The 14056-nt window shown below is 40.2% G+C and overlaps 1 protein-coding gene and 1 long non-coding RNA gene across 3 annotated transcripts; one reads left to right on the top strand and one right to left on the bottom strand.

Annotated features, from left to right (window-relative positions):
* Positions 1-1096: 1096 nt before the first annotated feature.
* LOC146687240 (uncharacterized) lies at positions 1097-10551 on the top strand. 2 transcript variants are annotated; one of them, XR_014916282.1, is made up of 5 exons: positions 1097-1339; positions 4003-4128; positions 4196-4339; positions 4952-5087; positions 10253-10551. It is a non-coding gene; the product is annotated as an uncharacterized LOC146687240 (long non-coding RNA). The 2 variants fall into 2 exon arrangements; XR_014916281.1 differs by lacking the exon at positions 10253-10551 and having other exon boundaries at positions 1098-1339; positions 4952-5806.
* LOC146687241 (acyl-coenzyme A thioesterase 2, mitochondrial-like) lies at positions 2180-9414 on the bottom strand. The gene is made up of 3 exons (XM_085438053.1): positions 6731-9414; positions 6178-6359; positions 2180-4542 (listed from the first exon to the last, which is right to left on the bottom strand). The coding sequence occupies exons 1-3, from the start codon at positions 7179-7181 to the stop codon at positions 3928-3930; spliced, it is 1248 nt and encodes a 415-aa protein (XP_085294179.1). The 5' UTR covers positions 7182-9414; the 3' UTR covers positions 2180-3927.
* Positions 10552-14056: the final 3505 nt, after the last annotated feature.

Below are 14056 nucleotides of genomic sequence, written 5' to 3'. Positions count from 1 at the left end.
TCAGCTGCTCTCACAATCCGTTATAGAGTACTGCGATCTAATGCGCTGCAGTTACCATACCAGACAGTGATGCAGCTACTTAGGATGCTCTTGTTAGTCCCACTGTAAAAGGTGGTGAGAATGGATGGTGGGAGATGGGCTTTCCTCAGCTTCTGCTTGAAGTAGAGACGCTGCTGGGCCTTCTTGGTTATGGAGCTGGTGTTGAGGGAGCAGGAGAGGTTCTCCGCCAGGTGGACACCAAGAAATCTGGTGCTCTTGACGACCTCCACAGAGGATCCATTCATGTTAAGTGGGCAGTGATCCCACTGTGCTCTCCTGAAGTCAACAATCTCTTTTGTTTTGTCCACGTTCAGAGACAGGTTGTTGACTCTACACCTCTACAGATGGCCCGCAGTGCAACCCTTCAGCTTCCTAGTCCTATATACAAATTTAAAGACCTAGGAGACTTACTTCTCGTCACAGAGTTGTAGCATTCACAAGATTTTCAGAAAACTTGAACTCAAGGTTAAGGTCACTGATATTCAAACTGACCCCAGAACTTTAGTAGATGCACCAATGGTATCAATTCAAAATCCTACGCTTCTCGTTCTCGAATTATTGTCTTGACCAAGCTGAGTATACAATTATGAAACAATCATTTTCCATTTTTATTTCACTATCTGTAACTAAGACAAATAAACAGTATTTGGGACACAAGTCACTATTAAAGTGGTTAGTGAGACTCCACATCTGATAACAGTATAACACACTGCTTATTTATGTAAAATTGTCACCGAAGGGTGCCATTGCTACCATGCAGTGTTTAAAATAATCCACTGTCCCAGTTTGTGCTCAGTGTGCATGAAATGCTTTACACCAAACTCCACTCAAAAAATTTGCCAATTTAAATACGTATCATTAGCAAGCAAGCAACCACACTATAAGTGCCCACTGTTAATTCAACAAGCTGTTAATATTAGATCCATTTCAGACAGTGGCAGTAATATTTTACACTGGGCAGCAAATCAGCACAGCAGGATCTTTCAGAGTGAGACAGAAACTCTGTGTCCTATTTTTTGTTAATTTTTAATAGCTCTTGCACAGCCACTGTTAATGTGATACCTTTGCACCAGATACCCTCCCATGCACCCATCAGTAAAGACTTCTTTTCTAAAGTATGAAGTACTCAGATACACCTTTCTGTACTCCTTACAGGACAATAAACCACTGATAAAAATTTCTGTAGTTAAAAAGGGATATTTGACATGAGAACACTCAACCGTTGGAGGTTATGTGAGGCCTGGAAGGTGGGACTGCTGGAAAATTAAAACGTTACGGCTTGAGTTCCACAAAGCTCAAGGTAAATAAAATACCTTTACAAATTTCTTCCATATTCTTAAAAAATTCTGATAATTTCTTTAATATCTTTTAAAAATTCTGATTGTAGCAGCCAAAAAGGAAATCACAAGGTATTGGCTCTTTCCCGGGCCGCTCAGGATATCAGAGTAGAAAAATATTGTGAATAAGATTTATGTGATGGAATCTACAGTTTACAGTTTCAGTACGACTTAAGTGTGCTTTTGTCAAATTATAGAGCAGATTTATTAAGCTCCCTGCGACCCTGGAAAGGATAAGCAGAAGCGAATGGATGGATGGATTTATCAAGCTTCTGCCGCCAGACTTTCCTGAAGTCTCTTTGGTTTAGAAATTTAGATTAAAATACTCTTAGAACTGCATATCTCTAAAAGTAAAATACAAAAAGAAACCCCCAAAACACTTTTGATGAGTTTAGAAAAACAACAGAACTACAGCTGGATATTTGAATTATTTTAAATTATAATACCAAGAAAATCACAACTAAATTAAAGGCTTGAGCAATGTGTGATGTGGTTAACTGTTGTTGTGGAAGTTTTCCATTTATATAAAGCCTGCAGACGAGCGGTGAGCGGTAGCTAACAGTCTTTAATCAAAACACACAAAGAACAGACAACCAGGCTTGGTGGAGAGCCTACATGACCGTGGGGCAGGTCAGCAGAGTCTCCCCTGAGTCTAACATGGCTCTCAGTTAAATACCTTCTCCAGGAACAAAAGGCAGTACACAGCTGTTTCACACCTTAACCTCCTAGGACCTGGCGTCCACATATGTGGACTTCCCATTTTGGGTTATTTAGACTAAAATACTCAATTTTGCTCTACAAGGGCCTGATATCCACTGATGAGGACATTATACTGCTACTGTTCTATCAAAATTTTAAACGAATATCCTTATATGTGGCTCTGATTTTTCATAAAAACAAAAATAAGGTAAAAAAAAATCTGGTAATTCTTTGTTTTTACATTCATTGGGCCCCAATATGCCCAAATATCAAAGAGAAATTAAAAATACATGCTGTGGAAGAGTTCGGGTCTTACGAGGTTAAGGTTCACACTCCCTTGCTACCTACCAGAGTCCTCAAAGAGACAAAAGTTTCTTCCTGTGGAGCTGTCTGCTTCCCCCAACTTCCTTACTACACCCCCACCATTTGTCTTATAGTATGAGTGTGAAACATGTTAAAATCCAGTGGCACCAAGGCATTATACAATAAAATAATGTGATTAATACATAAGTAAAAGAAATTCCTATACACTGTCAACTGTGATTGGTGTGTGCGAGTGTATTATGCTCAAGGAGCTTTTAACTGCACAAATGAGCAGATTTGTGAAGTTTAGCTTCAAAATGTGTTTTTATATGTTCATTATGATTTTGAAATATGCACTTGTAAATAGCTTTCTGTATGTTTACATTTCTGTGTGTTTGTGTGGAGCAGGGATTTGTGAGCACTCAAAATTCACACAGTGCACACATTTGTAAAATCTTTTTTTTTAGATCATTTTGAGATGTATTATTTCCATAAAATATGCAACAGCCCAAAGAGAGTTTTACATGCATGTTTTTTTCTTAAAACCAAAACTCACTGAAGAAAATGAGTCACTAGTCCGTGCTGTTTCTTGATGTACCCGTGATCTTGTGGACTTATGACGGACTTGAGTCGCAGACCAAATATGGTTCAATACAAAATATGCTCAAAGCAAGTGAATACCTTATTTCTAGTGACGACTTGTGTGGACTTAGTACCTTACTTACTACCTTAAAATACGAGTAAACCATTAAACAGGAGTAGCTACATTGTCTCACCTTGTTTTGTTTTTTCTTCTCACATAATAACAAACTGCTTCCACCTAAAGTTAAGAAATTAATCTGTGGGTTGGACCATATCAATAAAGCCATTTTTAGTTTCCCATTTACACATTATATATATTTGAATATTTTTAATATGTTATGTTTCATGGGTCATCTTTTTAATTTGCTGGTCTCTCAGAAAGGAAACTGTGTAAATTAAACTTTAAACTGAAGTCTATTTGTCAGCTCATTATTCTTTGTTGCGTTTTTTTTAGGCTTTAATAGTTTTAACACAATTGTTTTTTGTTGTTGTTTTTAATTACAACATAAAGATCAATTTACAAAAGATAAGTACAGTAATGTGGGATCAAATAACAAAATCAGCGTTACGCAAAAATTAAAAACATGTATCTACACTCATCATATAATGTTTTTGGCACTGTGATGATGGAACAAATAGCCAAAACAAATAAAAAGTAATTTCAATGAAACATTAAGAAAGGCCGACTGGAAATAAACCATAGCTGACTGTAGAGTCCAGGATAAGCAGACAGAAGATCAAGTGACAATCCCAAAAAATTATAAAGAAAAATGAAAAAAGAAACATGTGTACAGGGCTCAGGAGATACAGGAGGGGAAGACATGTGCGAATCATAATTTCACCTAAAATTTCAAACTGTCATATTAACAACTATTATATTAATTATAAAATGTGATTTTCATACAGTCAATTTGCTGTCATGATTTATGTTTCTGTAACTCAAGCTTTCTAATCATCCTGTTTGAATCTATAACTTGGCTTTAGTCTGTGCTGCATCACAACTCAGGTGAGTTTTGAAGAAATCCTGGATCTTCTTCCACAGGTGGATTTCAGCTGCTATGTGGGCCTTGGGCTCACCTCCCCACAGCACTCGTTTGCCTACACCTGCATTGAAGCTGGAGGGGCAGTGGGGTGCATAAGGTGGCTCCAACATGTGTCCAGCTCCAGGGTAAAAAACAGTCTCAAAGTTCTCCTTCCCATGATGCTTAAGTCTCACTACCATTTCATCCATGTAGGCTTCGCTGTCCCAGTTGAGGTCGTCTCCTACAACCGCAAAAAGAAAATGGCTCTTGGCTCGTTCAATGGGGATCAAGCTGCCCTTATTCTTCTCTGCCAGGGGATCTTCAAGAGCATCCTTTATGATGATTGCACCTGACTCGGTGGGAATAAACTTGCTTTCGTCAAACAGTATTGATGACAGGATCTGCCGTTTCTTGTAGTAGAGAGGCGTGACCACATTGGCGTTACAGGCATTCATGCACACTATGGCCTCGACACCTGGCACAAAAGCAGCGAGTGCCAGTCCGATATTTGCTCCCTTGCATCTTGACATTATGCCAACTCCTTTACTGCCCACCTGTGAAATAACACAGAAATTAAAAGGCGATGTAAATCTATAAAACATTTGGAGCGCAGGGCTGACTCTACCTGTCATTATTTTCATTTTTGTGGACTACATATGCATATTACCATTACTAAATAAATAAACACATTCATATATGCACAGTGAAGCTATCATGATCCGGGTGAGTGGCTGGAAACTTCTACCAGGGTCTTGAGTCTCCTTGGTATCTGGCCCTGGGCAGGGCCGTCATATCTCCAACAGCTTCACTCACCTGGAGCTGAGTTGAGGCAATCAGGCTAAAGAGATTTAAGCCTTACACTGATATTCCCTCTCCAACAGTTTGTCAACTACTTCATGTTGGTAGCTGGCTCTAATGCTCCATGTTATTTGCCAAGTGCTTTTCTTACCTTGTTCTCTTGTGCCCTAGCTTTTCCCGGAACCTCCAAAACCCTTACCCCCAAATTAAGCTAATCTCTTGAACCTCGGATAACCCAGCTCTTCTCTGGAAATCTCTCCGTGCTTCACCTGCCTGCCCTCCTGCCTTCGGAACCTACGGAACTCAGGTCAGCCATCTCACACCGTCTAACTCACGCCCCCTCTCCCTCCAAGCATCTTTCACTCCACCTGCAAGTAAGCAAGACATATAGCCATGCTCACCTTTTCTAGTACTCCCCTTTTACCACAGTTCTAACTCCACGCTCCTCAGTGTGATCGCTCTATGTACCAAGCCATGCTACAGTTACCCCTTCAAGCCCAATTTCCCCCACTTGGCCCCATGACCACGTTATCACGCTACGCAGAGCCGCTGTTACATTCTACAGTCTATTCCTCTTTTGGCAAATCTCTCAAGCTCCTCCAGATTTTATTGGCTTCTAGCATGGACCTTGGTTCACTTCACACTGCAAATTTTTGTTTGTTCTCGTGATTGTCCTTTTTGAGACTACAATTCTAGATTCTAGTGTCTTGGCAGTAGTACTGGGGTCTTTAGACACATCTATCACTAGTTTTCTTTCTAGAGTGTTTGAAATCTTTTGCTTCCTACCCTGCCAAGCTTGTTCTGTACTGTGTGACTCTCTTGGCTGAATTTCTTAACTTTGCATATTGAAACTTGGAAATGCTGTGATAACTTTGTATATCTATTTCTTGCTTAGAGATCTTCAACATTTCTTATTCTATAAAATTATAAAAGGATTTCTTCTGTTTTTGGGGTGATGCGTTCTCAAGTGACAGCTCAAACATTGCACAGCAGTGGCTTCTACTATCAATAAAAAGGTCAATTTTTCAGGGGGCTGATAATGTTGATCTTGAAAATTATTATATGTTAGAAATTATTATGTTATTGTGTGATAATAGAAACAATTCATGTTTTCTCAAGAAGATTTGTGCGATTACAAAAAATATGTCGTAAAGCTGAGGCTTTATGCTCTCTGAAATTTATTCAATTATCTGAATGAATGTAAATGAGAGTATTTCTGAAACTCCACTTAAGCTAATTAAGATCCCCATTAGCTACAGGAATACAGCAGATATTCCACCTGGGATCTACAAATTTACTCTCCTCTCTGAGAATGCACAGAGTATAGAAACATAAACTTTCCTTCAGTATGAAACATCTTTCTGCTGTCTGTGCGCACTAGAGCAACTCATCTTTGGTTGCTGTTTTAAGAAATTCATTGCTTCTTCAAAGTGGTCCAGATGTGTCTCTGTGATATTGTCACCCTTCTTATTGTACACCGCCACTGAGAGAACCACAAAGCCTTTGTTAGCCAGTAGACTGGGTCTTGCCTCAGATACTGAGGTGGGCAAATCCAACACAGCAGGAAAAGGACCTTTTCCTGGAAGAAAGAAAAAAGATTCTAATCAGCAGCAAGTCATATTTTAAATTTTATTCTTAATTTCTCTGGAAGCCAGTGAAGGGACGCAAGAATAGGTGTAATATGTGACAGTCAGCTATTTTTTGTTAGCAGTCTTTCAAACAAAGGTCTTGCTGCATTCTGTACTAACTGGACATGAGTTGTGGAGGACTGAGAAACGCACCTGAAATGTGAACTACAGTAAGCAAGGTGGGAGAAAATTAAAATTTGAACTAGAAGTTTCAGATGACTGAATGACAGTTAAAGTTTAATTTCAACAATGTTGATTTAAAAGCTGGTTAATGTTAAATGAACTAAAATGAACATAGAAACCTAGGAACCACCTCCAGTACCTGGAGGAGTGAAAAGGACTCCACGGATGTTCCCTTCATTGACGGGAACCCTGGTGACCCCATCTCTCATCAGAAGCCTCTCATTCATCATCTCTGCCAGTAATCTGCCCTCCTCCTCATGCACAGAAAACTTCACCACCTGGGGGTTTATGGCATTTGTCTTTAGATATATTTTGTGCATGGTATGTGGCCTCATGGAACACAGCAGACCCATGGGTTCTACTCCAACGTAGCTCCCACCTAGCGAGGGGTCTCTTTTCAGGTCGACCTCCCCACTGCCATCAGCCCTGTAGGTGGCCGAGGAGCTGAACACCACTCCCTTGTCATCAGTTAATTTGGCTCTCATGTTGACAACCTGCCTTGGCCTCAGCCCGGCCACCTTCACCTGAATGGGCTCATCAAACATACATTTGATGCTTGGCAGCAGCTTCAGTCTCACTTGAGAGGACATCTTTTCTGAAAAAGAGAAAAAGATTGGACTTTATGAATGTAAGATAAAAAGTCCCCTTACACAATACTTTTTGTAAGAAATTTCAGAGACAGATCGATCCATATTACATTACATTATGTTTATTAATTACACCAACAACCCACTGTCCCAGTTTGGTCTCTGAGTGCAGGAAACCCAAATCCAAACTCCACTCAAAAAATGTGCCAGTTTAAATATGTATCATTAGCAAGCAACCACATTACAAGTGCCCACTGTACTCTCTGTCAATAATGTTAATACTAGATCCATTTCAGACAGTGGCAGTAATATTTTACACTGGGCAGCAAATCAGCACAGCAGGATCTTCCAGAGCGAGACAGAAACTCTGACTATTTTTTGTTAATATTTAACAGCTCTTGCACAGCCACTGTTAGTGTGATACCTTTGCACCAGATACCCTCCCATGCACCCATCAGTAAAGACTTCTTTCTAGTTAAGTAAATGGTTTGCATGGATTTCCATTAAAGGTTTTTTTTATGTTCAGTACAATTATTCAGTCACTCGTTGCACTTCAGGCAGTTTTGATTCCCGTTTTCATGATCACACAGCCACTTCAAAAGGTAAACACCAACTTCAAAGTGATATTTCTCTTCCATTGTTTACAATTAAACTTTTAAAAACAAAAAATTTGAATAGATGTTGATTAGGACAAAAGGTCCCAAATCCATGCCATCAATGCATAGTCACAATTAATTAAAAGTTAATAAGACTTGCAAGGTGGTAACACAAGCTGACTGGAAATAACAGAGGCACAAAGAGTCCAGGATAATCAGGAAAAAGTGATCCAGTGATCCAGTCCTGCCTGGCAGGATGATGTGTTCACAGAATTTGATATATATTCTGTCATGCAATCAGTTAAACCAGGGATAGGCAACTCCAGGCCTCGAGTGCCAGTGTCCTGCAGGGTTTAGATCTCACCCTGGGTCTCGCACCTGAATCAAATGATTAGTTCATTACCAGTCTTCTGGAGAATGTCAAGACACGTTTAGGAGATAATTTAGCAATTTGAATGAGCTAAAACCTGCAGGACACCGGCACTTGAGGCCTGGAGTTGCCTACCCCTGGGTTAAACTGTTATTGATTTCTCAATGTTGTTCACAAATTACATTCTCTATACCCTCAAAGCAGTCCTGCAGCTTTGAGGGTATTCACAAGACCGCCTTGTGAATATGGGTCTTTTAACAAGAGGAATATATCTCCACGTTGGGTGAGTGTTGAGTAATTACATATGAGAGCATGAGGGTGGGAATGGATGTTTGTATCTGGTCGGGTATCAGACGCCACCTCTCTGGGGGCATCTCGGGCCCTCCAAGGTATGGAGGCCTATCTCCCCCCACCACTTCCCCTGCCAGTGACAGACGCCCTCAGACATCGGTGCGTTGGTGGTTCTTTGTGTCCGGGGATGGGCGCCCAGGTACACACCGACTCACTCCTTGGTGGCTGCTTGTCGGGGCCTGGAGCCTGGGGCTCGCTCGGACCACTTCGGGGGTGGGGTGCCCTCAGCCTCTCGGCCTGGGGCTCGGTCACTCAGGCACAGCTGGCTGCCAGCGGAGCTCACGGGCACGTCACTGCAACCCCCCCGGCTTCTGCTCCGCGGCTGCTGAGTGACCCCTCATCTGGGACTCTCGTCAGCTCTTTCTGGGATAGTGGCGCGGCTGCCCCTCTGTTGGTCTTCCTTGGTCTCTTGTGTTCTGGGGGCCTCTGGATGTTTGGAGTTTTGATCTCCTCCATACCTGCTTCATGCCCTGGTGGATGGGGCTGTGGCTCCCCACACCCTCTAGCACAGCGGTCCCCAATCCCCGGACCGGTACCGGTCCGTGAGTCGTTTGGTACCGGGCCGCGAGAGTTGAGGCTCAGGTGTGAAATGTATGGTTTTCAGGGTTTTTATCGTTTTTCAGCGTTATTTTGTTATCGTTTTTATCGTTTTTATCGTTAACTCGGTTTTCCTGGGTCTTTTCACGTGTGTTATGAATAAATCTTCTTTTTTTCGGTACCGGTACTAGTTTTATTATGTTGTATTTATCCGCAACACCTTAAAGGTCCGTGAAAATGTTTTTGGGCATAAACCGGTTCGTGGGGCAAAAAAGGTTGGGGACCGCTGCTCTAGCAGATCATTACATGAAGGAACCTTTTAAAAACAAGCGCGTTCATGCTTACAGGTGTACACACGGGTGCTCACACACACAAACTACACCCTTTTTGGCTTCTACCTCAAAGCACACTGTGCGCTGTTGATCTTACGTGCTGCACAATAATGTTTAATATTTAGTATTTACCGTTATATTCCCATAGATCATCGTGATGTTGTTTATTCTATTGCTCTCGTTTTCTTCTGCTTGTTTTCTTTTTTCATTCCCAACAGGTGAAATTTAAAAAAAGTATCTACTGTTATCTATTGTTAGCTAGTTTATTGTGAGGGTGTTGTTTTTAGATTAGATTAGATTAGATTAGATAGAACTTTATTAATCCCTCGGGTGGGTTCCTCTGGGAAATTCGATTTCCAAAAAAGCACAGCACCGACAGAAGTTACAGAGTTACAGAATATTATATATATATACACACACACACACACACACACACACACACACACACACACACACACACACATATAAATACAGAGACAATATAAATAAAACATACGAAGGGGATAAATAGAATAAATAGGAATAAAAAATAAAAATACAAGTGAATTGCACATTTCAAGTATTGAGGTCTATTGCACTGTTGACTATTTACAAAAGTATTGCACAAAAGGTATTGTACAGTGAGGTGAAGAGGCACTACAGCTTAGTTGTTCCCCCCTCCTTTGTCCTCCTGTTTCCCCTCCCTCTCCCCTCCAGAGAGGAGTTAAACAGTTTGATGGCGTGTGGGACAAAGGAGTTTTTAAGTCTGTTAGTTCTTGTCTTGGGGAGAAGCAACCTGTCACTGAACAGACTCTTCTGGTTGTTAATGGCCGTGTGCAGAGGATGCCTGGCATTGTCCATAATGTCCATCAGTTTCTTTAATGTCCTTTTCTCTGCCACTGTCGCCAGAGTGTCCAGCTTCATGCCGACCACAGAGCTAGCCCTCCTGATCAGTTTCTCCAGCCTGGATGAGCCTGGATTTCTCCAGCCTGGATTTATTATGTTGCTCTTTGTTTTTTTTTCTTCCCCCCTTTCTCACCATCTCTTCTCCCCTCTATTTTTCTTTCTTTCTCACCCTCTCTTTCTTTCACCCTGTCCTATCCCCCAGTCATGTCTGTCCCATCTTTAAAAAATGAAAATAAAATAAATACATAATTATAATAAAGGTCAGTTAAATGGACCAATATGGCAAAGCCACGATGATCCACTTGGTAAAGTAAATCCACTTGGCATCTTTCTTGGCCTTCAGACAACAATTCTGATGGCTAAAACGCATATTTATACACACACACACATATTTATATATAGTCATATATTTATAGTGGCTAACCTGTTAGAACTGCATGTCTTTAAAAGTGAAAGAAAAAAAATGAAACAAACGAAAAAAACAAACACAGAAGCTCAGAAAAACAATAGAACTAGAGCTAAAAAAAATTTAATTAACACAACTGAATTAAAGGCTTGAGCAATGTGTGACATGGTTGACTGTAAATAAATATATATTTTTATAAAAAAGACTACACACACACACACACATAAAATAAAATAAAATAAAATATGCGCTCAATGCTCAGTGACATTTTTAACAAGAGAAATGGTCGATTTGTGATGTTCAAATTTTTAATTACGTTTGAATTAATAATAATAATAATAATAATAATGGATACTTTATTGATCCCCATGGGGAAATTACTTGTTTTTCTCTGCATTTGACCCATTCACTCAGTGAAGCAGTGGGCAGCCCACTAAGCAGGCGCCCGAATTACGTAAATTATCACTGTACTGTAACATGTACAGTACTTGCAAAATAGTTTTCCATATGTTTACATTGCTGTGTATCTATGTGGACTGGAGCACGGATTTGTGAGCACTCAAAATTAACTCAGTCCGCACATTTGTATATCGTAGATCATTTTCAACCTTTCGAGACAAATGTATCTCCATATATGTGCAACAGCCGAGAGTTTTACAAGGATGTTTTTTTTTTCTTAAAACCAAAACTCACCGAAGCGAATGAGTCTGGTGGTTGGTTTTGTTTCTCGAAGTACCCGTGATCACGCGGACTTAAGACAGACTTGAGTCGCAGCCCAAATATGTTTTAAATTCAAAATACGCTCAAAGTACGCTTCTGGTGACGACTTGTTTGGACTTCGCCTTAGCCAAGTATCCCAGAATGCATTTCAAACGAAATTCAGAACTGGAAGTAAAGTTCTGAAAAAGCACTGTTTCTAGTGCATAAAATAGTGCGACGATTTCGGCGAGAATGTAGCAACATTAAATATCCGGCCAAATTATCAAAATATTACCTATTTGCAAAAGTTAAGCACAAGATATATAATTTTTTAGGATATATTATATATATATATAATGGGTGACGTTTGCTTTTCTGCAGTGGTTTATTCTTGAGAAAATCGGTTTTGCAGAGTTTAAAGTCAGCCTGCAAAAAGTGTCTGATTTTATTTCACTTTAATGTGTTGACATCGGTGTTTTTACCCACCACAGTCGAGCCAGCCGCCGCTTGTTAACCGCTTAAACGTTCGTGCGCTTCTACACTGAGTTTTAGGGTAGTATGTAACATGTCGATCTGTTCCTGGATATCCTGAAAGCCGATGTCAAATCAGCTCCAGAAATGATCATATTATATTTCAGCTGTTTTCAAAACAAACGGTCTGTAGGTAAGTTTGTAGATTATTTTAGAATGCAGAAAACAGGTCATTTTAACATCTGACCTGATTGTTTTTGTTGAGTTAGCAGCATGATCCTTGAATACATGTACAAGAGTAACATAATATTTTTTAATATTATAGTTCATACAGCACACACATGTTACTGAAAGGTTACAAGTCTGTTGATTGTTCAGTCATTGACTAATCAGTCACCACACTGAAGTTCTTAACAACTGATTTGTTAAGAAGTCAGTCCACCGTTTGCTCCAGTCTTTCCAGTGTGCTTCACACTGATGGTCCCTTTAAAGTCGAGCATTGTGCAAGAATGAACTTTGCATGCCCTGGACTTTCAAACTATAGTCGGGTTCCTGATAAGTGGATACAAACAACTCAAAACGGTGAACTGTAATTGTCGCTTAACAGTAAAACTGGGTTGCAGTGTTTGTGAATGCAGCTTTATTGAAACTGTAAATGATGTCTGACAGAGGGCGCTCGAATAGAAGGTGTGAGAAGTTATTATAGAATATTACTGCTTACCTGTACTAAAAGAATGGAGCCGGTATATTTCGCTCTCAGATTGCTGCTTTACTTGAGGTTCATAGGATATTTAAAAGTAGAAGGCAACACTGGTTGGTGATGGAGATTGTTGGTCAGACCTAGAAACTGGATGTGTGTTACAGAGCTTTTTCTGGCTTTTCTTTTATTCTTGCAGAGGATGTTGTGCTTATTTTACGGACGATCTGATTTCCTGGACGATCTGATTTCCTCGTGTCAGCATTGTTCCCACATCATCATAATTAATGTTGTTCCAGGTTCAACATTGCAAGTGACCAATCACCTTCTTGTGACGTCATTCCTTTGCGACTTCGAAATACCCGCCTTCGAGTATTTCGAAATACAAGTGAAGAAGCGAAAAACCACCGCCTGTCCGCCGAATTTGAAGTCAATTTAGGATACTTTCCTTTAATAAACGGTAAGCATTATACATATGTTCCTCACTTGGCTTGCTGTTTGTTTGCTAGCGATAGGCTACTTGACGACAGCATTAGCTAACCAGTGTTCCCCAACTTTTTGGGTGTTTCGTGGCCCGGGGGTTGGGTCAGGCAAAATTGCAGTAGCTTCCCTGATCATTTTACAAACATAAGTGAAGAGAATCTGGACTAAAAGGCCTAGACTTATGGTTGTGTGCTGAATCTATGAATCAAACTATCACCTGGAAACATAATTAACTGGTCCATAGCTGTGAAACTGGACATGAGTTCTTGATTCTATGGAGATTAACAGTAATCCAGAAATTTACAAATTTGTCCTGGTACATCGCGTAAATGTTGTCCCAGGGACATCGCGTAAATGTTGTCCCTGGGACATTGTGTAAATGTTGTCCCTGGGACATTGTGTAGAAGTTGCCCTGGGACATCGTGTAAATGTTGTCCCTGGGACATCGTGTAATTGTTGTCCCTGGGACATCGTGTAATTGTTGTCCCTGGGACATCGTGTAGATGTTGTCCCTGGGACATCGTGTAAATATTGTCCCTGGGACATCGCGTAAATGTTGTCCCTGGGACATCGCGTAAATGTTGTCCCTGGGATATCGCGTAAATGTTGTCCCTGGGATATCGCGTAGATGTTGTCCCTGGGACATCGTGTAGATGTTGTCCCTGGGACATCGTGTGATAGCTTGTAAATAATGGAATGAAAATTATTGATTGTTATTAACTTGTGAAAAAGAAGTGTAACAAATCCACATGTTATGTTCTTACACCCTTACAGAAACTGTGACTCCTTCACAATGTCAGGTAAATGTCAACTCATGTTGAATAATCAACCAATCAAGCCTTTTATTATCACATGCAATGTTATTGTACAATTTACTTAATGAATCGTGTTCCTTAGTTCTGTTTTTATTTATATGTATTTATTTATTTGTTTTATAAGGTAATAGATGGCCTAATCTATTTGCAGTGTGAGGTATGTTGAAAAGCTTGTTTGATCATAATGACATAGCATGTTTACGTTTTTTGTAATGTATTTGAAAACATAGGTGTAT

This window comes from Copadichromis virginalis, linkage group LG18 (assembly GCF_057382275.1).
Source record: "Copadichromis virginalis isolate Kocher_CV1m ecotype Utaka linkage group LG18, C_Virginalis_male_GT1.1, whole genome shotgun sequence".
NCBI classification, from domain to species: Eukaryota; Metazoa; Chordata; class Actinopteri; order Cichliformes; family Cichlidae; genus Copadichromis; species Copadichromis virginalis.
The sequence above is the reverse complement of the archived record's forward strand: the minus strand, read 5'-3'. Positions and strand labels throughout refer to the sequence as shown.